General features: G+C 46.1%; 1 protein-coding gene across 1 annotated transcript in view; it reads left to right on the top strand.

The window, feature by feature from the left end:
- Positions 1–24,423, top strand: part of LOC134966795 (uncharacterized protein CXorf65 homolog) — a 57,625-nt gene extending 33,202 nt beyond the window's left edge. Inside the window, exons 3-6 of the mRNA XM_063943807.1 lie at positions 8,957–9,073; positions 10,957–11,031; positions 22,079–22,180; positions 22,276–24,423. Of these exons, the coding sequence (XP_063799877.1) occupies positions 8,957–9,073; positions 10,957–11,031; positions 22,079–22,180; positions 22,276–22,325 (344 nt within the window). The 3' untranslated portion in view covers positions 22,326–24,423. The remainder of the gene's footprint in view (positions 1–8,956; positions 9,074–10,956; positions 11,032–22,078; positions 22,181–22,275) is intronic.
- Positions 24,424–26,411: the final 1,988 nt, after the last annotated feature.

Here is a 26,411-nt window from a genome sequence, read left to right on the forward strand (position 1 = left end):
ACTGTATATCCGATATAAATCATCGGAGCAGAGAATCTATATAATAACACGTCACATGGCGGGTGCTCGTTTCATACTGTATATCCGATATAAATCATCGGAGCAGAGAATCTATATAATAACCCTACACATGGCGGGCGCTCGTTTCATACTGTATATCCGATATAAATCATCGGAACAGAGAATCTATATAATAACCCGTCACATGGCGGGCGCACGTTTCATACTGTATATCCGATATAAATCATCGGAGCAGAGAATCTATATAATAACCCGTCACATGACGGGCGCTCGTTTCATACTGTATATCCGATATAAATCATCGGAGCAGAGAATCTATATAATAACCCGTCACATGGCGGGCGCTCGTTTCATACTGTATATCCGCTATAAATCATCGGAGCAGAGAATCTATATAATAACCCGTCACATGGCGGGCGCTCGTTTCATACTGTATATCAGATATAAATCATCGGAGCAGAGAATCTATATAATAACCCGTCACATGGCGGGCGCTCATTTCATACTGTATATCCGATATAAATCATCGGAGCAGAGAATCTATATAATAACCGGTCACATGGCGGGCGCACGTTTCATACTGTATATCCGATATAAATCATCGGAGCAGAGAATCTATATAATAACCCGTCACATGACGGGCGCTCGTTTCATACTGTATATCCGATATAAATCATCGGAGCAGAGAATCTATATAATAACCCGTCACATGACGGGCGCTCGTTTCATACTGTATATCTGATATAAATCATCGGAGCAGAGAATCTATATAATAACCCGTCACATGACGGGCGCTCGTTTCATACTGTATATCCGATATAAATCATCAGAGCAGAGAATCTATATAATAACCCGTCACACGGCGGGCGCTCGTTTCATACTGTATATCCGATATAAGTCATCGGAGCAGAGAATCTATATAATAACCCGTCACATGGCGGGCGCTCGTTTCATACTGTATATCCGATATAAATCATCGGAGCAGAGAATCTATATAATAACCCGTCACATGACGGGCGCTCGTTTCATACTGTATATCCGATATAAATCATCGGAGCAGAGAATCTATATAATAACTCGTCACATCGCGGGCGCTCGTTTCATACTGTATATCCGATATAAATCATCGGAGCAGAGAATCTATATAATAACCCGTCACATGGCGGGCTCTCGTTTCATACTGTATATCCGATATAAATCATCGGAGCAGAGAATCTATATAATAACCGGTCACATGGCGGGCGCTCGTTTAATACTGTATATCCGATATAAATCATCGGAGCAGAGAATCTATATAATAACCCGTCACATGGCGGGCACTCGTTTCATACTGTATATCCGATATAAATCATCGGAGCAGAGAATCTATATAATAACCCGTCACATGGCGGGCGCTCGTTTCATACTGTATATCCGATATAAATCATCGGAGCAGAGACTCTATATAATAACCCGTCACATGGCGGGCGCTCGTTTCATACTGTATATCCGATATAAATCATCGGAGCAGAGAAACTATATAATAACCCGTCACATGGCGGGCACTCGTTTCATACTGTATATCCGATATAAATCATCGGAGCAGAGAATCTATATAATAACCGGTCACATGGCGGGCGCTCGTTTCATACTATATATCCGATATAAATCATCGGAGCAGAGAATCTATATAATAACCCGTCACATGGCGGGAGCTCGTTTAATACTGTATATCCGCTATAAATCATCGGAGCAGAGAATCTATATAATAACCCGTCACATGGCGGGCGCTCGTTTCATACTGTATATCCGATATAAATCATCGGAGCAGAGAATCTATATAATAACCCGTCACATGGCAGTCGGGCTTTTCATACTGTATATCCGATATAAATCATCGGAGCAGAGAATCTATATAATAACACGTCACATGGCGGGTGCTCGTTTCATACTGTATATCCGATATAAATCATCGGAGCAGAGAATCTATATAATAACCCGTCACATGGCGGGCGCTCGTTTCATACTGTATATCCGATATAAATCATCGGAACAGAGAATCTATATAATAACCCGTCACATGGCGGGCGCACGTTTCATACTGTATATCCGATATAAATCATCGGAGCAGAGAATCTATATAATAACCCGTCACATGACGGGCGCTCGTTTCATACTGTATATCCGATATAAATCATCGGAGCAGAGAATCTATATAATAACCCGTCACATGGCGGGCGCTCGTTTCATACTGTATATCCGCTATAAATCATCGGAGCAGAGAATCTATATAATAACCCGTCACATGGCGGGCGCTCGTTTCATACTGTATATCAGATATAAATCATCGGAGCAGAGAATCTATATAATAACCCGTCACATGGCGGGCGCTCATTTCATACTGTATATCCGATATAAATCATCGGAGCAGAGAATCTATATAATAACCGGTCACATGGCGGGCGCACGTTTCATACTGTATATCCGATATAAATCATCGGAGCAGAGAATCTATATAATAACCCGTCACATGACGGGCGCCCGTTTCATACTGTATATCCGATATAAATCATCGGAGCAGAGAATCTATATAATAACCCGTCACATGACGGGCGCTCGTTTCATACTGTATATCTGATATAAATCATCGGAGCAGAGAATCTATATAATAACCCGTCACATGACGGGCGCTCGTTTCATACTGTATATCCGATATAAATCATCAGAGCAGAGAATCTATATAATAACCCGTCACACGGCGGGCGCTCGTTTCATACTGTATATCCGATATAAATCATCGGAGCAGAGAATCTATATAATAACCCGTCACATGGCGGGCGCTCGTTTCATACTGTATATCCGATATAAATCATCGGAGCAGAGAATCTATATAATAACCCGTCACATGGCGGGCGCTCGTTTCATACTGTATATCCGATATAAATCATCGGAACAGAGAATCTATATAATAACCCGTCACATGGCGGGCGCACGTTTCATACTGTACATCCGATATAAATCATCAGAGCAGAGAATCTATATAATAACCCGTCACATGGCGGGCGCTCGTTTCATACTGTATATCCGATATAAATCATCGGTGCAGAGAATCTATATAATAACCCGTCACATGGCGGGCGCTCGTTTCATACTGTATATCCGATATAAATCATCGGAGCAGAGAATCTATATAATAACCCGTCACATGGCGGGCGCTCGTTTCATACTGTATATCCGATATAAATCATCGGAGCAGAGAATCTATATAATAACCCGTCACATGACGGGCGCTCGTTTCATACTGTATATCCGATATAAATCATCGGAGCAGAGAATCTATATAATAACCCGTCACATGGCGGGCGCTCATTTCATACTGTATATCCGATATAAATCATCGGAGCAGAGAATCTATATAATAACCCGTCACATGGCGGGCGCACGTTTCATACTGTATATCCGATATAAATCATCGGAGCAGAGAATCTATATAATAACCCGTCACATGACGGGCGCTCGTTTCATACTGTATATCCGATATAAATCATCGGAGCAGAGAATCTATATAATAACCCGTCACATGACGGGCGCTCGTTTCATACTGTATATCCGATATTAATCATCGGAGCAGAGAATCTATATAATAACCCGTCACATGGCGGGCGCACGTTTCATACTGTATATCCGATATAAATCATAGGAGCAGAGAATCTATATAATAACCCGTCACATGGCGGGCGCTCGTTTCATACTGTATATCCGATATAAATCATCGGAGCAGAGAATCTATATAATAACCCGTCACATGGCGGGCGCTCGTTTCATACTGTATATCCGATATAAATCATCGGAGCAGAGAATCTATATAATAACGCGTCACATGGCGGGCGCTCGTTTCATACTGTATATCCGATATAAATCATAGGAGCAGAGAATCTATATAATAACCCGTCACATGGCGGGAGCTCGTTTCATACTGTATATCCGATATAAATCATCGGAGCAGAGAATCTATATAATAACCCGTCACATGGCGGGCGCTCGTTTCATACTGTATATCCGATATAAATCATCGGAGCAGAGAATCTATATAATAACCCGTCACATGGCGGGCGCTCGTTTCATACTGTATATCCGATATAAATCATCGGAGCAGAGAATCTATATAATAACCTGTCACATGGCGGGCGCTCGTTTCATACTGTATATCCGATATAAATCATCGGAGCAGAGAATCTATATAATAACGCGTCACATGGCGGGCGCTCGTTTCATACTGTATATCCGATATAAATCATCGGAGCAGAGAATCTATATAATAACCCGTCACATGGCGGGCGCTCGTTTCATACTGTACATCCGATATAAATCATTGGAGCAGAGAATCTATATAATAACTCGTCACATGGCGGTCGGGTGTTTCATACTGTATATCCGATATAAATCATCGGAGCAGAGAATCTATATAATAACCGGTCACATGGCGGGCGCTCGGTTCATACTGTATATCCGATATAAATCATCGGAGCAGAGAATCTATATAATAACCCGTCACATGGCGGGCGCTCGTTTCATACTGTATATTCGATATAAATCCTCGGAGCAGAGAATCTATATAATAACCCGTCACATGGCGTGCGCTCGTTTCATACTGTATATCCGATATAAATCATCGGAGCAGAGAATCTATATAATAACCCGTCACATGGCGGGCGCTCGTTTCATACTGTATATCCGATATAAATCATCGGAGCAGAGAATCTATATAATAACCCGTCACATGACGGGCGCTCGTTTCATACTGTATATCCGATATAAATCATCGGAGCAGAGAATCTATATAATAACCCATCACATGGCGGGCGCACGTTTCATACTGTATATCCGATATGAATCATCGGAGCAGAGAATCTATATAATAACCCGTCACATGGCGGGCGCTCGTTTCATACTGTATATCCGATATAAATCATTGGAGCAGAGAATCTATATAATAACCCGTCACATGGCGGGCGCACGTTTCATACTGTATATCCGATATAAATCATCGGAGCAGAGAATCTATATATTAACCCGTCACATGGCGGGCGCTCGTTTCATACTGTATATCCGATATAAATCATCGGAGCAGAGAATCTATATAATAACCGGTCACATGGCGGGCGCACGTTTCATACTGTATATCCGATATAAATCATCGGAGCAGAGAATCTATATAATTACCCGTCACATGGCGGGTGCTCGTTTCATACTGTATATCCGATATAAATCATAGGAGCAGAGAATCTATATAATAACCGGTCACATGGCGGGCGCTCGTTTCATACTGTATATCCGATATAAATCATCGGAGCAGAGAATCTATATAATAACCGGTCACATGGCGGGCGCTCGTTTCATACTGTATATCCGATATAAATCATCGGAGCAGAGAATCTATATAATAACCGGTCACATGGCGGGCGCTCGTTTCATACTGTATATCCGATATAAATCATCGGAGCAGAGAATCTATATAATAACCCGTCACATGGCGGGCGCTCGTTTCATACTGTATATTCGATATAAATCCTCGGAGCAGAGAATCTATATAATAACCCGTCACATGGCGGGCGCTCGTTTCATACTGTATATCCGATATAAATCATCGGAGCAGAGAACCTATATAATAACCCGTCACATGGCGGGCGCTCGTTTCATACTGTATATCCGATATAAATCATCGGAGCAGAGAATCTATATAATAACCTGTCACATGGCGGGCGCTCGTTTCATACTGTATATCCGATATAAATCATCGGAGCAGAGAATCTATATAATAACCCGTCACATGGCGGGCGCTCGTTTCATACTGTATATCCGATATAAATCATCGGAGCAGAGAATCTATATAATAACCCGTCACATGGCGGGCGCTCGTTTCATACTGTATATCCGATATAAATCATCAGAGCAGAGAATCTATATAATAACGCGTTACATCGCGGGCGCTCGTTTCATACTGTATATCCGATATAAATCATCGGAGCAGAGAATCTATATAATAACCCGTCACATGACGGGCGCTCGTTTCATACTGTATATCCGATATAAATCATCGGAGCAGAGAATCTATATAATAACCCGTCACATGGCGGGCGCTCGTTTCATACTATATATCCGATATGAATCATCGGAGCAGAGAATCTATATAATAACCCGTCACATGGCGGGCGCTCGTTTCATACTGTATATCCGATATAAATCATCGGAGCAGAGAATCTATATAATAACCCGTCACATGACGGGCGCTCGTTTCATACTGTATATCCGATATAAATCATCGGAGCAGAGAATCTATATAATAACCCGTCACATGGCGGGCGCTCGTTTCATACTGTATAGCCGATAATAATCGTAGCAGATAATCTTTATAATAACGCGTTACATCGCGGGCACTCGTTTCATACTGTATATCCGATATAAATCATCGGAGCAGAGAACCTATATAATAACCCGTCACATGGCGGGCGCTCGTTTCATACTGTATATCCGATATAAATCATCGGAGCAGAGAATCTATATAATAACCCGTCACATGGCGGGCGCTCGTTTCATACTGTATATCCGATATAAATCATCGGAGCAGAGAATCTATATAATAACCCGTCACATGGCGGGCGCTCGTTTCATACTGTATATCCGATATAAATCATCGGAGCAGAGAATCTATATAATAACCCGTCACATGGCGGGCGCTCGTTTCATACTGTATATCCGATACAAATCATCGGAGCAGAGAATCTATATAATAACCCGTCACATGGCGGGCGCACGTTTCATACTGTATATCCGATATAAATCATCGGAGCAGAGAATCTATATAATAACCCGTCACATGGCGGGCGCTCGTTTCATACTGTATATCCGATATAAATCATCGGAGCAGAGAATCTATATAATAACCGGTCACATGGCGGGCGCTCGTTTCATACTGTATATCCGATATAAATCATCGGAGCAGAGAATCTATATAATAACACGTTACATGGCGGGCACTCGTTTCATACTGTATATCCGATATAAATCATCGGAGCAGATAATCTATATAATAACCCGTCACATGGCGGGCGCTCATTTCATACTGTATATCCGATATAAATCATCGGAGCAGAGAATCTATATAATAACACGTTACATGGCGGGCACTCGTTTTATACTGTATATCCGATATAAATCATCGGAGCAGAGAATCTATATAATAACCCGTCACATGGCGGGCGCTCGTTTCATACTGTATATCCGATATAAATCATCGGAGCAGAGAATCTATATAATAACCCGTCACATGGCGGGCGCTCGTTTCATACTGTATATCTGATATAAATCATCGGAGCAGAGAATCTATATAATAACGCGTCACATGGCGGGCGCTCGTTTCATACTGTATATCCGATATAAATCATCGGAGCAGAGAATCTATATAATAACCCGTCACATGGCGGGCGCTCGTTTCATACTGTATATCCGATATAAATCATCGGAGCAGAGAATCTATATAATAACCGGTCACATGGCGGGCGCTCGTTTCATACTGTATATCCGATATAAATCATCGGAGCAGAGAATCTATATAATAACCCGTCACATGGCGGGCGCTCGTTTCATACTGTATATCCGATATAAATCATCGGAGCAGAGAATCTATATAATAACGCGTCACATGGCGGGCGCTCGTTTCATACTGTATATCCGATATAAATCATCGGAGCAGAGAATCTATATAATAACCCGTCACATGACTGGCGCTCGTTTCATACTGTATATCCGATATAAATCATAGGAGCAGAGAATCTATATAAGAACCCGTCACATGGCGGGCGCTCGTTTCATACTGTATATCCGATATAAATCATCGGAGCAGAGAATCTATATAATAACCCGTCACATGGCGGGCGCTCATTTCATACTGTATATCCGATATAAATCATCGGAGCAGAGAATGTATATAATAACCCGTCACATGGTGGGCGCTCGTTTCATACTGTATATCCGATATAAATCATCGGAGCAGAGAACCTATATAATAACCCGTCACATGGCGGGCGCTCGTTTCATACTGTATATCCGATATAAATCATCGGAGCAGAGAATCTATATAATAACCCGTCACATGGCGGGCGCTCGTTTCATACTGTATATCCGATATAAATCATCGGAGCAGAGAATCTATATAATAACCCGTCACATGGCGGGCGCTCGTTTCATACTGTATATCCGATATAAATCATCGGAGCAGAGAATCTATATAATAACGCGTCACATGGCGGGCGCTCGTTTCATACTGTATATCCGATATAAATCATCGGAGCAGAGAATCTATATAATAACCCGTCACATGGCGGGCGCTCGTTTCATACTGTATATCCGATATAAATCATCGGAGAAGAGAATCTATATAATAACCCGTCACATGGCGGGCGCTCGTTTCATACTGTATATCCGATATAAATCATCGGAGCAGAGAATCTATATAATAACCTGTCACATGGCGGGCGCTCGTTTCATACTGTATATCCGATATAAATCATCGGAGCAGAGAATCTATATAATAACCCGTCACATGGCGGGCGCTCGTTTCATACTGTATATCCGATATAAATCATCGGAGCAGAGAATCTATATAATAACGCGTCACATGGCGGGCGCTCGTTTCATACTGTATATCCGATATAAATCATCGGAGCAGAGAATCTATATAATAACTCGTCACATGGCGGTCGGGTGTTTCATACTGTATATCCGATATAAATCATCGGAGCAGAGAATCTATATAATAACTCGTCACATGGCGGTCGGGTGTTTCATACTGTATATCCGATATAAATCATCGGAGCAGAGAATCTATATAATAACTCGTCACATGGCGGTCGGGTGTTTCATACTGCTCTCACTCACCTGTACCTCTATGTTCTAGGAGACGTGGAACTAGCAGACGACAGCGGGCAGGTGAAGAATCTCCTGGACAACCAGCAGCGATATGCTAATGAGCTTCTCAGAGAGAGAGAGACCTGCGTCCTACTCGCAGTGACCAGTAAGTGATGGTAGTGTGCGCTGGCTGTACCGGCTGCTGGCTTAGCACAGCGACAGAGAGACCTGTGTCCTACTCGCAGTGATCAGTAAGTGATGGCAGTGTACGCTGGCTGTACCGGCTGCTGGCTTAGCACAGTGACAGAGAGACCTGCGTCCTACTCGCTGTGACCAGTAAGTGATGGTAGTGTGCGCTGGCTGTACCGGCTGCTGGCTTAGCAGTGACAGAGAGACCTGCGTCCTACTCGCAGTGACCAGTAAGTGATGGCAGTGTGCGCTGGCTGTACCGGCTGCTGGCTTAGCAGTGACAGAGAGACCTGCGTCCTACTCGCAGTGACCAGTAAGTGATGGCAGTGTGCGCTGGCTGTACCGGCTGCTGGCTTAGCACAGTGACAGAGAGACCTGCGTCCTACTCGCAGTGACCAGTATGTGATGGCAGTGTACGCTGGCTGTACCGGCTGCTGGCTTAGCAGTGACAGAGAGACCTGCGTCCTACTCGCAGTGACCAGTAAGTGATGGCAGTGTGCGCTGGCTGTACCGGCTGCTGGCTTAGCACAGTGACAGAGAGACCTGCGTCCTACTCGCAGTGACCAGTAAGTGATGATAGTGTGCACTGGCTGTACCCGCTGCTGGCTTAGCACAGTGAGAGACCTGCGCCCTACTCGCAGTGACCAGTAAGTGATGGCAGTGTGCGCTGGCTGTACCGTCTGCTGGCTTAGCACAGTGACAGAGAGACCTGCGTCCTACTCGCAGTGACCAGTAAGTGACGGTAGTGTACGCTGGCTGTACCCGCTGCTGGCTTAGCACAGTGAGAGACCTGCGCCCTACTCGCAGTGACCAGTAAGTGATGGCAGTGTGCGCTGGCTGGACCGGCTGCTGGCTTAGCACAGTGACAGAGAGACCTGCGTCCTACTCGCAGTGACCAGTAAGTGACGGTAGTGTACGCTGGCTGTACCCGCTGCTGGCTTAGCACAGTGAGAGACCTGCGCCCTACTCGCAGTGACCAGTAAGTGATGGCAGTGTGCGCTGGCTGGACCGGCTGCTGGCTTAGCACAGTGACAGAGAGACCTGCGTCCTACTCGCAGTGACCAGTAAGTGATGGCAGTGTGCGCTGGCTGTACCGGCTGCTGGCTTAGCACAGTGACAGAGAGACCTGCGTCCTACTCGCAGTGACCAGTAAGTGATGGTAGTGTGCGCTGGCTTTACCGGCTGCTGGCTTAGCACAGTGACAGAGAGACCAGCGTCCTACTCGCAGTGACCAGTAAGTGGCGGTAGTGTGCGCTGGCTGTACCGGCTGCTGGCTTAGCACAGTGACAGAGAGACCTGCGTCCTACTCGCAGTGACCAGTAAGTGACGGTAGTGTGCGCTGGCTGTACCGGCTGCTGGCTTAGCACAGTGAGAGACCTGCGTCCTACTCGCAGTGACCAGTATGTGAGGGTAGTGTGCGCTGGCTGTACTTTCACCCTCCTATACTACCCACGGGTACCCTCCCTACTGTCTCAGTCTCAACTCTTAGCCCTCCTCACTTCCCTTACCTCACTTGTCTGTGCCAGGTCCCCATTAGATTGTAAGCTCTGTAGGGCCCACATGTATGAATGATTTATTTAGCCTTCCCTGTGTGTCCTTTTCACGTTTGACGTATGCTTGGCTTTCCCCCACTCTGAGTACTGTGATTGCTTACAGACATATAATTATTATCCTTTATTTACATCGCGCACAACGGATCCACAGCGCCCAAATACAGCGTACCTACATGAAAACTATAGTAATACCTTTCTTGTTGCAGAGCTTGTTACTCTGCCGTAGAACAGAGGATATTTTGTTTCTCTTATTCATTCCAACGTATTCTAAATACATTTTTTAGTAACATTTCTTGTTTCCCCCCAGGACCGCCAGACTCCTCAGATGTCATATTTACACCCTTACTGAATGATGATACTATTGTCAATTCCAAATTCCTGGGTAAGACTCTGTTAGCAATTCCTCCACATTATTTATAACATGTGTGAGCAAAAATGTCATGAGTCATCGAGGTGGAGGCGTGGCTATGCAGAATAGTGGGCGTGGCTTTATTTGGAATGTGTTTGTTTTGTTTTTTAAATATCTATTTGAGGATGTGCACATTGACAATGCAGCGTAATATAACACGTTACCTAATAACTAATGCATTGTTCTACCCAGTACACATACACTGTAGGGGCCCATTTAGCGCTGCAGGCGAGACGGCCGCAGTTGCATCTGCATTGTGGGTCCACGAGTATAAATGCAGATATACTCCCCTATGCAGAGTTGCACACAGCTGTGCGGTCATACTGCTCCAAGCCATGTGATCGCGGGAGTAGCTGTCATCACTAACGGCGCACACTTGCGTCAGCCCTATTGCTGGGGTGTAATGGCTTTCTCTGCTTGCTATGCCCACCCACCGTAGACTGTGACTCCAGGCCCCCAGAGGCGCTGCTACCAGCTGCCCACACAGCAGTCAGCCGCCTGGGGAGCCAAGCACCGCATGGGCAGAGGAAACTTTGCCCAACGCTGAATTTCCCCAGCAAAGCCTCTTCTGCACATGCGTGGGTATTCGATAGTGGGAACCACCAATGGAAGATGATAGAATAATTTCTAACCATCAACGATTTCTACTAAAATAGCCATCGATGGCAAACGTCGATGAGTGATGTGCTGATGCCCATCCCTAGTCTATCTCTGCATATAAATGATGCCAAGAGCTATTGATTTATGTTCAAAAAGCAAGGTATCTGAAATTTGCTGAATATTTAGAATGGTCACTGGAACCCATTGTATAATTAGTGAAATACAGTGTAATCTGATTCCAGAAGTAATAAAGACTATCTAAATTACAGAGCTTAGATTGGTGTTACTGACCTTCAGCACACTAGGGGCTTCTGTGTTTGCAAAAAAGCTTCAATATTCTCAAGTTTTCTTTGTATAGATACTATATATATATATATATATATATATTTCTCTAACGTCCTAGTGGATGCTGGGGACTCCGTAAGGACCATGGGGAATAGACGGGCTCCGCAGGAGACATGGGCACTTTAAGAAAGAGTTTGGATTCTGGTGTGCTCTGGCTCCTCCCTCTATGTCCCTCCTCCAGACCTCAGTTTGAATCTGTGCCCAGACGAGCTGGGTGCTACTTAGTGAGCTCTCCTGAGCTTGCTATAAGAAAGTATTTTGATATGTTTTTTATTTTCAGGGAGATCTGCTGGCAACAGGCATCCCTACATCGTGGGACTGAGGGGAGAGAAGCAGCCCTACTTTCTGAAGATAGGTCCTGCTTCTTAGGCTACTGGACACCATTAGCTCCAGAGGGATCGTACACAGGATCTCACCCTTTGTCGTCCGATCCCGGAGCCGCGCCGCCGTCCCCCTCGCAGAGCCGGAAGACAGAAGCCGGGTGAAAGAAGCAAGAAGACTTCGAAATCGGCAGCAGAAGACTCCAGTCTTCACTGAGGTAGCTCACAGCACTGCAGCTGTGTGCCATTGCTCCCACACTACACCCACATACTCCGGTCACTGTAGGGTGCAGGGCGCAGGGGGGGGCACCCTGGGCAGCAATTAGGACCTCTTGGCAAATATTAGACATATATACAGTTGGGCACTGTATATATGCACGAGCCCCCGCCATTATTTTTCACAAAATCGCGGGACAGAAGCCCGCCGCTGAGGGGGCGGGGCTTCTTCCTCAGCACTCACCAGCGCCATTTTCTCTCCACAGCTCCGCTGAGAGGAAGCTCCCCAGGCTCTCCCCTGCAGACTCACGGTAGAAGAGGGTAAAAAGAGAGGGGGGGGCACATAAATTAGGCGCAAAAACATAATATACAGCAGCTACTGGGTTAACACTAAGTTACTGTGTGATTCCTGGGATATATAGCGCTGGGGTGTGTGCTGGCATACTGTCTCTCCAAAGGGCCTTGTGGGGGAACTGTCTTCAAAAAAGAGCATCCCCTGTGTGTGTGGTGTGTCGGTACGCCTGGGTCGACATGTTTGACGAGGAAGGCTATGTGGAAGCAGAGCGGGAGCAAATGAATGTGGTGTCTCCGCCGACGGCGCCGACACCTGATTGGATGGATATGTGGAAGGTTTTAAATGATAATGTTAATTCCTTGCATAAAGGTTGGATAAAGCTGAAACCTTAGGACAGTCAGGGTCTCAGCCCATGCCTGATCCGATGTCGCAGAGGCCGTCAGGGTCTCAGAAGCGCCCACTATCCCAAATTGTTGACACAGATACCGACATGGATTCTGACTCCAGTGTCGATTATGATGATGCACAGTTACAGCCTAAATTGGCTAAAGCCATCCGTTATATGATTATAGCAATGAAGGATGTGTTGCACATCACAGAGGAAACCCCAGTCCCTGACAAGAGGGTTCATATGTATGGGGAAAAAAGGCAGGAGGTGACCTTTCCCCCTTCACATGAGCTAAATGAGTTATGTGAAAAGGCTTGGGAATCTCCAGATAAAAAACTGCAGATTTCCAAGAGGATGCTTATGGCGTATCCCTTCCCGCCAACGGACAGGTTACGCTGGGAATCCTCCCCTAGGGTGGACAAAGCTCTAACACGCTTATCCAAGAGGGTAGCCCTGCCGTCACAGGATACGGCCACCCTAAAAGAGGCTGCGGATAGAAAGCAAGAGGGTACCCTGAAGTCCATTTATACACATTCAGGTACCTTACTAAGGCCGGCAATTGCGTCGGCCTGGGTGTGTAGTGCTGTAGCAGCATGGACGGATACCTTATCTGAGGAACTTGATACCTTAGACAAGGATACTATATTAATGACCCTGGGGCATATAAAAGACGCTGTCCTATATATGAGAGATGCTCAAAGAGACATTAGCCTACTGAGCTCTAGAATAAATGCAATGTCCATTTCTGCCAGAAGGGTCCTGTGGACTCGGCAATGGACAGGCGATGCCGACTTAAAAAGGCACATGGAGGTTTTACCTTACAAGGGTGAGGAATTGTTTGGGGAGGGTCTATCGGACCTGGTCTCCACAGCTACTGCTGGAAAGTCAATTTTTTTGCCATATGTTCCCTCACAACCTAAGAAAGCACCGTATTACCAAATGCAGTCCTTTCGATCACAAAAAGGCAAGAAAGTCCGAGGTGCGTCCTTTCTTGCCAGAGGCAGGGGCAGAGGAAAGAAGCTGCACAACACAGCTAGTTCCCAAGAACAGAAGTCCTCCCCGGCTTCCACTAAATCCACCACATGACGCTGGGGCTCCACAGGCGGAGCTAGGCCCGGTGGGGGCGCGTCTCCGAAATTTCAGCCACACGTGGGTTCACTCCCAGGTGGATCCCTGGGCAATAGAGATTGTGTCTCAGGGATACATGCTGGAATTCGAAGAGATGCCCCCTCACCGATACCTCAAATCGGCCCTGCCAGCTTCCCCATTAGAGAGGGAAATAGTGTTAGCTGCAATTCACAAATTGTATCTTCAGCAGGTGGTGGTCAAGGTTCCCCTCCTTCAACAAGGGAAGGGTTATTATTCGACCATGTTTGTGGTACCAAAACCGGACGGTTCGGTCAGACCCATATTGAATTTAAAATCTCTGAACATATACCTGAAAAGGTTCAAGTTCAAGATGGAATCGCTCAGAGCGGTCATTGCAAGCCTGGAAGAGGGGGAGTTTATGGTGTCTCTGGACATAAAGGATGCATACCTTCATGTCCCCATTTATCCACCTCATCAGGCGTACCTCAGATTTGTGGTACAGGATTGTCATTACCAATTTCAGATGTTGCCGTTTGGTCTCTCCACGGCACCGAGAATATTTACCAAGGTGATGGCAGAAATGATGGTACTCCAGCGGAAGCAAGGGGTCACAATTATCCCATACTTGGACGATCTCCTCATAAAAGCGAGGTCAAGAGAGCAGTTACTGATCAGCGTAGCACGCTCTCTGGAAGTGTTAGGACAGCACGGCTGGATTCTGAATATTCCAAAGTCGCAGTTGATTCCTACTACTCGTCTGCCCTTCCTGGGCATGATTCTGGACACAGACCAGAAGAGGGTTTATCTCCCGATGGAGAAGGCTCAGGAACTCATGACACTGGTCAGAGACCTATTAAAACAAAAAAAGGTGTCGGTGCATCACTGCACACGAGTCCTGGGAAAGATGGTGGCATCATACGAGGCCATTCCCTTCGGCAGGTTCCATGCAAGGACCTTTCAATGGGATCTCCTGGACAAATGGTCCGGATCACATCTTCAGATGCATCGGTTAATCACCCTATCCCCCAGGGCCAGGGTGTCTCTCCTGTGGTGGCTGCAGAGTGCTCACCTTCTGGAGGGCCGCAGATTCGGCATTCAGGACTGAGTCCTGGTGACCACGGATGCAAGCCTCCGGGGGTGGGGGGCAGTCACACAGGGAAGATATTTCCAAGGCCTGTGGTCAAGTCAGGAGACTTGCCTTCACATCAACATCCTGGAACTAAGGGCCATATACAACGCCCTACGTCAAGCGGAGTCCCTACTTCGCGACCAACCGGTTATGATTCAGTCAGACATAACCGCAGTGGCTCATGTAAACCGCCAAGGCGGCACAAGGAATAGAGTGGCGATGGCGGAAGCCACCAGGATTCTTCGCTGGCCGGAGAATCACGTAAGCGCACTGTCAGCAGTGTTCATCCCGGGAGTGGACAACTGGGAAGCAGACTTCCTCAGCAGGCACGACCTCCACCCGGGAGAGTGGGGACTTCATCAAGAAGTCATCACACAGATTACAAGTCAGTGGGAACTACCACAGATAGACATGATGGCGTCACGCCTCAACAAGAAGCTACAGAGCTATTGCGCCAGGTCAAGGGACCCTCAGGCAGCAGCTGTAGACGCCCTGGTGACAACGTGGGTGTTCCAGTCGGTCTATGTATTTCCTCCTCTTCCTCTCATACCCAAGGTACTGAGGATAATAAGAAAAAGAGGAGTAAGAACAATTCTCATTGTTCCAGATTGGCCTCGAAGGACTTGGTATCCAGATCTGCAAGAATTGCTCACAGAGGATCCGTGGCCTCTGCCTCTAAGACAGGACCTGTTGCAACAGGGGCCCTGCCTCTTCCAAGACTTACCGCGGCTGCGTTTGACGGCATGGCGGTTGAACGCCGGATCCTAGCAGAAAAGGGTATTCCGGAGGAGGTCATTCCTACGCTGATAAAGGCTAGGAAGGACGTAACAGCTAAATATTATCACCGGATATGGCGAAAATATGTTGCTTGGTGTGAGGCCAGCAATGCTCCTACAAAGGAGTTTCAGCTGGTCCGTTTCCTTCACTTCCTTCAGTCAGGAGTGGATTTGGGCCTGAAGTTAGGCTCAATTAAGGTCCAGATTTCGGCCCTTTCCATTTTCTTTCAAAAGGAGTTGGCTTCTCTGCCAGAAGTTCAGACGTTTGTGAAAGGAGTGCTGCATATTTAGCCTCCTTTTGTGCCTCCAGTGGCACCTTGGGATCTTAACGTTATGTTGAGTTTCCTGAAATCACACTGGTTTGAGCCACTTAAAACAGTGGAGTTGAAATATCTCACGTGGAAGGTGGTCATGCTATTAGCCTTGGCTTCGGCTAAGCGTGTGTCAGAATTAGCGGCTTTGTCTCATAAAAGCCCATATCTGGTTTTCCATATGGATAGAGCGGAATTGAGGACACGTCCACAATTTCTGCCAAAAGTGGTCTCATCCTTTCATATGAACCAACCTATTGTGGTGCCTGTGGCTACTCGTGACTTGGAGGATTCTGAGTTACTAGATGTAGTCAGGGCTTTAAAAGTTTATGTAGCCAGAACGGCTAGAGTAAGGAAAACGGAATCACTGTTTATCCTGTATGCATCCAACAAGCTTGGTGCTCCTGCTTCAAAGCAGACTATTGCTCGCTGGATTTGTAATTGTAACACGATCCAGCAGGCTCATCCTGTGGCTGGATTGCCGCAGCCAAAGTCAGTGAAAGCCCACTCCACTAGGAAGGTGGGCTCTTCTTCGGCGGCTGCCCGAGGGGTCTCGGCATGCCGAGCTGCTACTTGGTCAGGTCAAATACGTTTGCAAAGTTCTACAAGTTTGATACCCTGGCTGAGGAGGACCTTGTGTTTGTTCATTCGGTGCTGCAGAGTCATCCGCACTCTCCCGCCCGTTTGGGAGCTTTGGTATAATCCCCATGGTCCTTACGGAGTCCCCAGCATCCACTAGGACGTTAGAGAAAATAAGATTTTACTCACCGGTAATTCTATTTCTCGTAGTCCGTAGTGGATGCTGGAGGCCCGTCCCAAGTGCGGACTTCTTCTGCAATACTTCTATATAGTTATTGCTTAAATAAGGGTTATGTTATGGTTGCATCAGGGTTTATCTGATGCTCTGTTGTTGTTCATACTGTTAACTGGGTATATTATCACGAGTTATACGGTGTGATTGGTGTGGCTGGTATGAGTCTTACCCGGGATTCCAAAATCCTTTCCTTGTACTGTCAGCTCTTCCGGGCACAGTTTCTTTAACTGAGGTCTGGAGGAGGGGCATAGAGGGAGGAGCCAGAGCACACCAGATAGTACCTAATCTTTCTTTTAGAGTGCCCAGTCTCCTGCGGAGCCCGTCTATTCCCCATGGTCCTTACGGAGTCCCCAGCATCCACTACGGACTACGAGAAATAGATTTACCGGTAAGTAAAATCTTATTATATATATATATATATATATATATATATATATATAGGATTTTCATAATATAGTAACATTGTCCTTGTGCATCATAGTTGCATCGCATTGCGTCTAGCATGTATTTTCGGCAAAATAAGAAGCCCAACGCTATCGCAGTTGAATGGGACCTGGTGGCTCGCTGGCTCCAGAAATCTCACGTTGCATGTCATATTGAGGCCAGATGTATGAGGACCGAAAGTAACCTCACTGCTGACCGCAAAGTTCCCACCATTGGCTACAATGGAGCGCATAGGCGCTACATTGTATCACTGCCGTGTGCCGCCTGTCAGACAGTACAGGAGCACACAGCCACGACGTGGCGCTCCCTGATTGGCTGAAGGGACCCTCTTTGACAGGAGTCAGGGGGGGTCCTGGTAGTCGGGGAAAGGGGTCCCATGTGTAAACATGGGACCCCTTTCAGTGCGTGGTCAGGTTTGCGTTTTATTTTTTTGCCAAGTACGTGGATTATTCAAAGGCCGGATTCTTCAATGGATTATGTGAGTATAATTTTTTTCACAGGTACCCCGTGGATTCTACATGGAGAAGAGGACCGAGCCTCGTGGGAACATAGGTAAGTATGTGTGTATGTTGGTGTGTATGTATGTAATAAAGTTGTACTGTCACAGTGTGTGTGTCCTGTTTTTATTGGGGTATTTTTTTAGTAGTAGTACTACAGGTACCAGCGGACCCGGTTTTCCACCGCATGCTGGTACTTGTGGTTCTCCAAGTACCAGCGTGCGGGGGAGGCTTGCTGGGACTTGTAGTACTGCTACTAAAAACAATATTCACACTTTCACACTTGGCTATCAGCCCCCCATCCGCCGCCCTTGGATGGGGGGGACAGCCTCGGGCTTCACCCCTGGCCCTTGGGTGGCTGGAGGGGGGGGACCCCTTGATTGAAGGGGTCCCCACTCCTCCAGGGTACCCCGGCCAGGGGTGACTAGTTGGGGTTTTAATGGCACGGCCACAGGGACCGATATCAAAGTGTCCCCCGGCTGTGGCATTATCTCCCCAGATAGTGGAGTCCGGTGCTGGTTTCAGAAATACGGGGGACCCCTACGCTTTTTGTCCCCCGTATTTTTGGAACCAGGACCAGGCGCAGGGCCCGGTGCTGGTTGATTAAATATGGGGGAACCCCTGTCATTTTTTTCACATATTTTTTCAACCAGGACCGGCTCAAAGAGCCCGAGGCTGGTTATGCTTAGGAGGGGGGACCCCACGCAATTTTTTTTTCTGATTTTACACTAAACACACCCATTCCCATAGATAACCATGCACAGATCTCACTGATCCGTGCATGGTTATCCAAACTCGACTGGAAAAAGCAGGTCTATTTTTTTGCTGCTTTTTTTAACGATTCGAAAAAAAACAGACCCGCACTTGAACACTCAGAAACTAACACCCAAATACGAATGAATAGTGAATGTCCGTATTCTATGAAATAACAGCCGCGTTTGACCGATGGTCTATTCATTCGTATTTCAGAAGGCTGTCATTCAAACCATTACGAATAGACCAGACACTGCCGAGATTGGTGCATAGTAAATTCCCGGATTGGGACTTAGAAAAAAAAACACAAATCGGCCAAACTCGGATTTTTAGTAAATACTGGCCCTGGTGTCTGTTTCCTAATCCCAGTGTTACCAGACAATAATCAGCAAGCAGACTGTGCACTATTTACAGCAAACTGTCTTAAACCCACAATTCCTAAATAATAGTTTGTTTGGCAATAAAGAAATGCGCACAGTACTTATACAACATAGAAGGAAAGTATCCAGTGTCTTCAGACTGCGCAGTGTAATATGTTCGTCAGTATGTTATGGCAATATGGAAACAGTTCCACCTTGTATCATAGATAGGGAACTTCAGGGCTGTCTTGTTACAAAATGACCTGCCTCAAACACTGACTGCGCTAATAATAATAATGGTTTAATCGTGGCCTCCGCCTGCAACGTGTAAGAACTAGTGAAGCAGCACGCATTAAACACATAATTGCAGGCCACAATACACAACACATATTACATTACCAGCAGACAGAGGACACCAAGTGGCAGCAATCTGTAACACGCATGGGACGCACTTAGCTGCTGTATACTGCAGGGAATCAGCCCTCACCGCACTGTGCGTATTGCATAGACGTATTCACCATTGTCAGCATTATCTTGTGCAGTGGCTTCCTACTTACTGCAAGGACACCTCTCATAGGGGGTAATTCAGACCTGATCTCTATCAGGCGATTTGTGCACTGCTGCGATCAGATAGTCGCCGCCTACAGGGGGAGTGTATTTTAGCTGTGCAAGTGTGCGATCGCATGTGTAGCAGAGCGGTACAAACAGATCTTGTGCGGCCTCTGCGCAGCCCAGGACTTACTCAGCCGCTGCGATCACATCAGCCTGTCCGGGGCCAGAATGGACGTCAGGAACCCTCCCTGCAAACGCTTGGCCACGCCTGCGTTTTTACAACCACTCCCTGAAAACGGTCAGTTGCCACCCACAAACGCCCTCTTTCTGTCAATCTCCTAGCGAACGCCCGTGCGAATGGATTCTTCGCACAAACCCATCGATGAGCGGCGATCCGCTTTGTACCTGTGCAACGCGCCTGCGCATTGCAGTGCATACGCATGCGCAGTTTAGACCTGATCGCCCCTCTGTGCGAAAACGCAGCCTAGCGATCAGGTCTCAGTTACCCCCATAGTACCAGCCATGGAAAGTACTGCAGTTACCTACAGGTAGACATGGAGAATTGTATTGTACGGTATTAATGACTGGATTGTCGCGTGACGTCACTTGGCATTACTTGAGGTTAAATATGAAACTTGTGAAGTAACGAGTTTATACAGGTGTAAACGACATTTACACAAAGTACCGTATACTCTAGACGCTGATAATATTCTACTGGGTGTGGGACACTGCGGGCAGGAAGCCAGTAAACATCCTGAACCAGCTGATTGTAGCTTTCCAGTGGATGGACCCAAACTCGGTGTCACAAGTCACCAAACCAGATAGAACAAGGACGCGGGTTGAGCAATGCACCGTTAAGGTGTGAAAGGTTTATTTAAAAAACTTCGCTCCATATAAAACATCATCTTTGCATCTACTTTCATGATGGAACCATGCCAGAGGTTAAGTGGCACATTGTGTCTGCATGGCACTGACACAACAGGTTTATATAGCAGCAGGAACTCCTGTCCTGGGTGAGAGTCACACGTGTGATACCAGCTTTCAGCAGTCCTGCCGGCAGGGAATAGATACCTGCTGTGCCCCCCTATAGTATAACAAGGTCTCTGTATAGAAGTTTTGTTTTGCGGTGTGCCATGTTCTGTGACTAGCGGAGGACCAACTTTTACCTTCTAGGTCCCATCTGTGCTTTTATTTTTCTTTATATCATCGGCCTAAATCACTGTATCCAGTGCAGGCAAGCAGTTCAGAGCTGTGGCCTATGCCAGGTCAGGGACAACTGACAACAATGTCTAAAGATAGATGCTGTATATACATGGCTGAAAAACACAGACAGGATCCAAAAACAGAGCAATGCAGTAGGTGAAAACTGTAGAAGAAGATAGGCAAGTGTATAAAAGTGATCTACTGTAAATCAATGCTGCCTCATCCAGACAATGCAAACGGAATAATTAAGTGAACAAGTAAACTGAATTTAAAATGACTTCATTAAGGAAAATGGGGGGTCATTCCGACCCGTTCGCACGCAGCGGTTTGTCGCTTGCGCGGCAGCTGCACTGCGAATGTGCGACGTTGCTGGCAACAGGGGTCGCCGTGTTACGTCCAGGACAACGAAGATAGCGTTCGCAGAGCCGACCGCAAGAAGACTGACAGAAAGAAAACGTACCTGGGCAGATCCGGACCGTTGGCTGCCGTTTTCGGGGAGTGGTAAGGAAAACACAGTCGTGTCCAGAAGAACGGTGGGCAGATGTCTGACGTCAAAGCCGGCTTCAGCATCGCAGAGATCGTCGCACAGGGTAAGTATGTCCAGGGAATTTTTTTAGCTTAGCAGGGCTGCACAAGCGATCGCAGCCCTGCTAAGCTAAAATACACTCCCCCATAGGCGTGTACTAGTTGCTGGCTGCGATCAACTCGGATTGACCACCCTGGACGGCATATAGGCGGTCAGGTATGAGTTTATCCTAATTGTGAAAGTTCTACACAGTAATAATTATAATAGAGACTCACGTGGTCTGCATTGCGCTACGTAAAGGGCGTGTGTAAACCCCTTCTACGTCCACGTACCAGCCTATCTGGTGGGCATAATTATTTTTTTTTACTAATGCTTTTACTTTTTTTTACTTTTTTCTGTGTAGCCAAGTTGGGAAACTGGGGAGAATCAAAGGACTCCAGTCGTAAGACAAAATCGCGAAAGTCTAACAAAAAAGCTACTGTAGTCATTTCCACCTCTCCCGAAGGTAAGAAAGGTTATCCTATGGTACTGCCGCATAACCAAATGAGCAACGCGTTGTATTGTCAGGTAGAACTGATTCTGTTTTTGTCTTTTATACAGCAACAGGAAAACAGAGCACTTCTTCCCGAAAAAAACCCGTAAAGCCATAGCCATCGGTACATTCGCCTCTTCACGTACACTCGAATCCTGGCTGCCTTTGTTCAGTTGGGGGTTTTTTTACCCCTTCAGATATATGTTTAGAGAAGAGATGGTTTGAACACAGTTTATACATAAAAATAAAATTGACTTGTCCATTTAAAGTATTTAGAAAGGACCTGCAGGAGAAATAGGGGCTCCTGTCGACATGTGGGTGGAGAAGGACATAGAGGAACCTGAAGTGAGATGGGCTTTAAATGATGTTGCAATTTAAAGGTAGATGGAGAACAATGTAGGGGATGTGAGTGCGGTGTTGAATCAAACAATTCGAAAGAAAGGTGTTGGAGAATACAAACCGGGCAGGAGAGACGCGGTAGAGAAGTGAACACAGAGAAGGCTGAAGAGAGGTAGTGGAGAACACAAAGATGCCAGAAGAGAAATGGTGGACAATACAAAGAGGTCAGAAGTGAGGTCGTGGGGAATACAAAAAAAGGATGAAGAGAAGGGGTGGAGAACGCACAGAGGCCAAAAGAGAGGAGGTGAAGAATACACAGAAGCCAGAGGAGGGGTGGAGCACACAAAGCTGAAGAGTGGAGGTGAAGAGCACACACAGGACAGAAGAGTGATGGTGGCAAACAACGAGTCTGGATGAGAGGTGGTGAAGACACAGAGGCTAGGAGAGAGGTGTAGAACCTAACTAGTCCAGAAGAGAGGTGTAGAACATAACTAGTCCAGAAGAGAGGTGTAGAACATAACAAGTCCAGAAGAGAGGTGTAGAACATAACAAGTCCAGAAGAGAGGTGTAGAACATAACAAGTCCAGAAGAGAGGTATAGAACATAACAAGTCCAGAAGAGAGGTGTAGAACATAACAAGTCCAGAAGAGAGGTGTAGAACCTAACTAGTCCAGAAGAGAAGTGTAGAACATAACTAGTCCATAAGAGAGGTGTAGAACATAACAAGTCCAGAAAGAGAGGTGGTGGAGAACACATAGAAGGCTGAATAAAAGTTGTGGAGATCAGAGGCCAGAAGAGAGGAGATGGAGAATACAAAGAGGAGAGAGAAGGGGTGGAGAACACAAAGAAAGCTGAAGATAGATGGTGGATAACACAAAGAGGTCAAAGAAGAGGTATTGGAGAATACAAAGAAGTAAAAAGAGAAGTGGTGTAGAACACAAATAGATCAGGAGTGATAATTCATGAAGGGTTGGAGAGATGTTAAGTACATCTAGAAGGATCTAGACATTTTAGTACAGAAAGGAACAGAGAAAGATGTGGAGAACAGAGGCGAGTAGAGGAGAACATGGAAGTATTAGAGGAGAATAGGAGGGATGTAGAAATGGAACTACAGTAAGAGAAGGATCTACTGCAGCTTACAGATGATTGTAGAAGTGTCAGAAGAGAGGAGAGAAGAAGGAATATAAAGATGAAGTGTACTGAAAAGGATCTAGAAATAAGAGAGGTGAATAGTAATAAGGTCCATATGACAGGTGGGTGGAGATTATGAGCATCTTATTAAAGCAGTAGGCCTACTGTATGTGCAGGAATAATGCTTGTCCTCCAGGGAAAGAAAAAAACAACGTAATGACCCCCTGTTGCTTTGTAGGACCTGTCCTCCTCTTGTGCTTCTCTGGTGGGCAATCCTCTTGCAGTCCCAATTCTCAAGCATGATCTAATGCACAGGTTCTCAAACTCGGTCCTCAGGACCCCACACAGTGCATGTTTTGCAGGTCTCACAGAATCACAAGTGAAATCATTTGCTCCACCTGTGGACCTTTTAAAATGTGTCAGTGAATAATGAATACACCTGTGCACTTGCTGGGTTACCTGCAAAATATGCACTGTGTGGGGTCCTGAGGACCGAGTTTGAGAACCACAGATCTAATGTATTAACTATATCACCCGTAGTGCTGTAGAAAAACTAGTGCTGCTTGTTTCGAAAATAAAGGCAAAAGGAAGGTTACTATGAGAAACACAGCCCTTCCCTCACCATCTCCTGCGGAACAGTATTCACAATTGTCACACATTATGTCCAGAGGTGAAAGGACGGGTCCATTTGTAAACATCCTATTACCATGGCAGGTCAATTAAACAACTTTTTTTTTGACAATGAAGTCTTCTGTATGGTCACAAATCTTCTCGGCGACTTATAGCATTTTCACAATGGACAATTTAGAACGTACCACGTATAATACGCACGCAACATCCCTTTAAATGCATATGAAGCAGTGATGCCCCTGGAAGACGTGGCTTTGAGAGTCCCATCTCTGTGTGTGTAGGAACTGAGCTGGACTATTTACATTCCAAAAACCCTCTTTTCGTAAGATAGGCTTAGCCATTACTTATTATTATTTATAGTTTCTTATGTAGCCCATGAGACATGCACCACAGTTGGGTACCTGAGTTATCAGCTGTAACTGAATGTCTGGTGCCAGAGAGCCAGCCTGATTCCAAAGGAGAAGTCTCCAAAACCCAGTGAGATCACAAGAGCTGGAGACACTGTTGATACCTGAGATCAGAGCTCATGATCCAGCAAAGCCAGGTGCATCAGCGAACACTTACAGTACTGAATTACCTATACCTGTTATAATACATAAGCTTTCTTAATGAACACTGAAGTAGGGATGGCCACCATCGATGCCACCATTGGTGCTTTGCGTTGATGGCATGAAGCTATGATTTCACCCATTAATGGGAATTCCTACTGTGGGTAGCCAGTTTGGATGAGGGTAATGGAACTGAATTGAGGTGGGCCTAACAAATGGACCAGTCAGAAAGGGGGGCTAGGCTTAGTGGGCAATACCGGGAGCGCAGCTAAGCCCTATGCCGGGCAGAAAAAAATAATTGCCGCCTGCTCTGCAATCGATGATGGTGAATCTTCGGATCCCCACCATGTATCAATGATTGTTGATGGCCATCCCTACACTAAAGTGCTGAACTAAGAACTGACAGATAATAAGCATTGATAACAAAGCACATTACCATCCAAGCACATATCATAGCGGAGACCACCACTGGAGGCGCTAATGAGTCATGCAAACGGATCGCTATCATGCGATGCTACGTAATACACGCCTACTTTTTGCGTTGGTGCATGATCGATCGCAGTAGTGCGAGGTGGGCGTTTGTTTACATTTGTGCGATGTGTTCGCTACTGTGCGAACGATGCTTGCGTGCAAAGTATATTGCGATCAACTCGGAATGAGGGCCTTAGCTCGCTATGGTGACACACTGGCCCTATGGTACTATTGGTATAATGGTAATGTTGTAAATCCATTATAAATATTCCATTTACAACGCATCACCATTGTGCTCTGGAAAATGTGACAGTTGGTGAACTCTCCCTGTGACTTGCTGGGCAGTATGGAAACTGTGACAGTTATTTGCAGCCAGCCACTAAGCAGCCGTATTTTTCCAAATTCCATCCCTAAGGGGGTGAAAGGGGGTAAAATGCTCCATCCAGTAAACCTTTGCCCGGTTGAAACCAGGTACAGCAGCTAGTGTAATTGAATAGCCTTTCCCTGCGCTGCTGGGATTTTAGCTGACAATTACCCCTCGGCTAATTGAATATTTTTATTGGTGTTTAGGTGCTCAGACACAGAACCTGCACTTACCTCAGGGCTGGTGAAAGTTTCCATGGTGATGGCCGTAATGCCGACTTTGTGTGCTATTTATTTGCCACTGTACACGTGTCGGAGTCGCAATGCGCATGTCCCGTGATGGTCGCAGTGAGGATTTATTCGTAAACTGATGGATAGTCAGGCATCGTTTGCAACCGGGGGTGGAAGGGGTGGCCACTAAAACGCAGGTGTGTCACGCCCATTATGTGTGCGTGTAGCTGCCTGAGACAGCGACTCTGTCGTCATATGGCTCCAGCATCTCCGTTCCATCGGCCAGTCTGCGTGACCTGTTAGGGTAACTCAGGAGGTCAATGTTCTACCGATGTGTCTCTGTTGGCCGTGCCTTTGTGCACAAGCGTTGGTTCAGGGACACTTCAATGGGAGTCAACATTTGCCAGTTTACACACCACCACTGTGAACACATTTGCAGCTGCGAAGACATTAGCGCATGAAAAGACGCACACCTACAACCCTTTACTCGA

This window comes from Pseudophryne corroboree, chromosome 10 (genome assembly GCF_028390025.1).
Source record: "Pseudophryne corroboree isolate aPseCor3 chromosome 10, aPseCor3.hap2, whole genome shotgun sequence".
NCBI lineage: Eukaryota > Metazoa > Chordata > Amphibia > Anura > Myobatrachidae > Pseudophryne > Pseudophryne corroboree.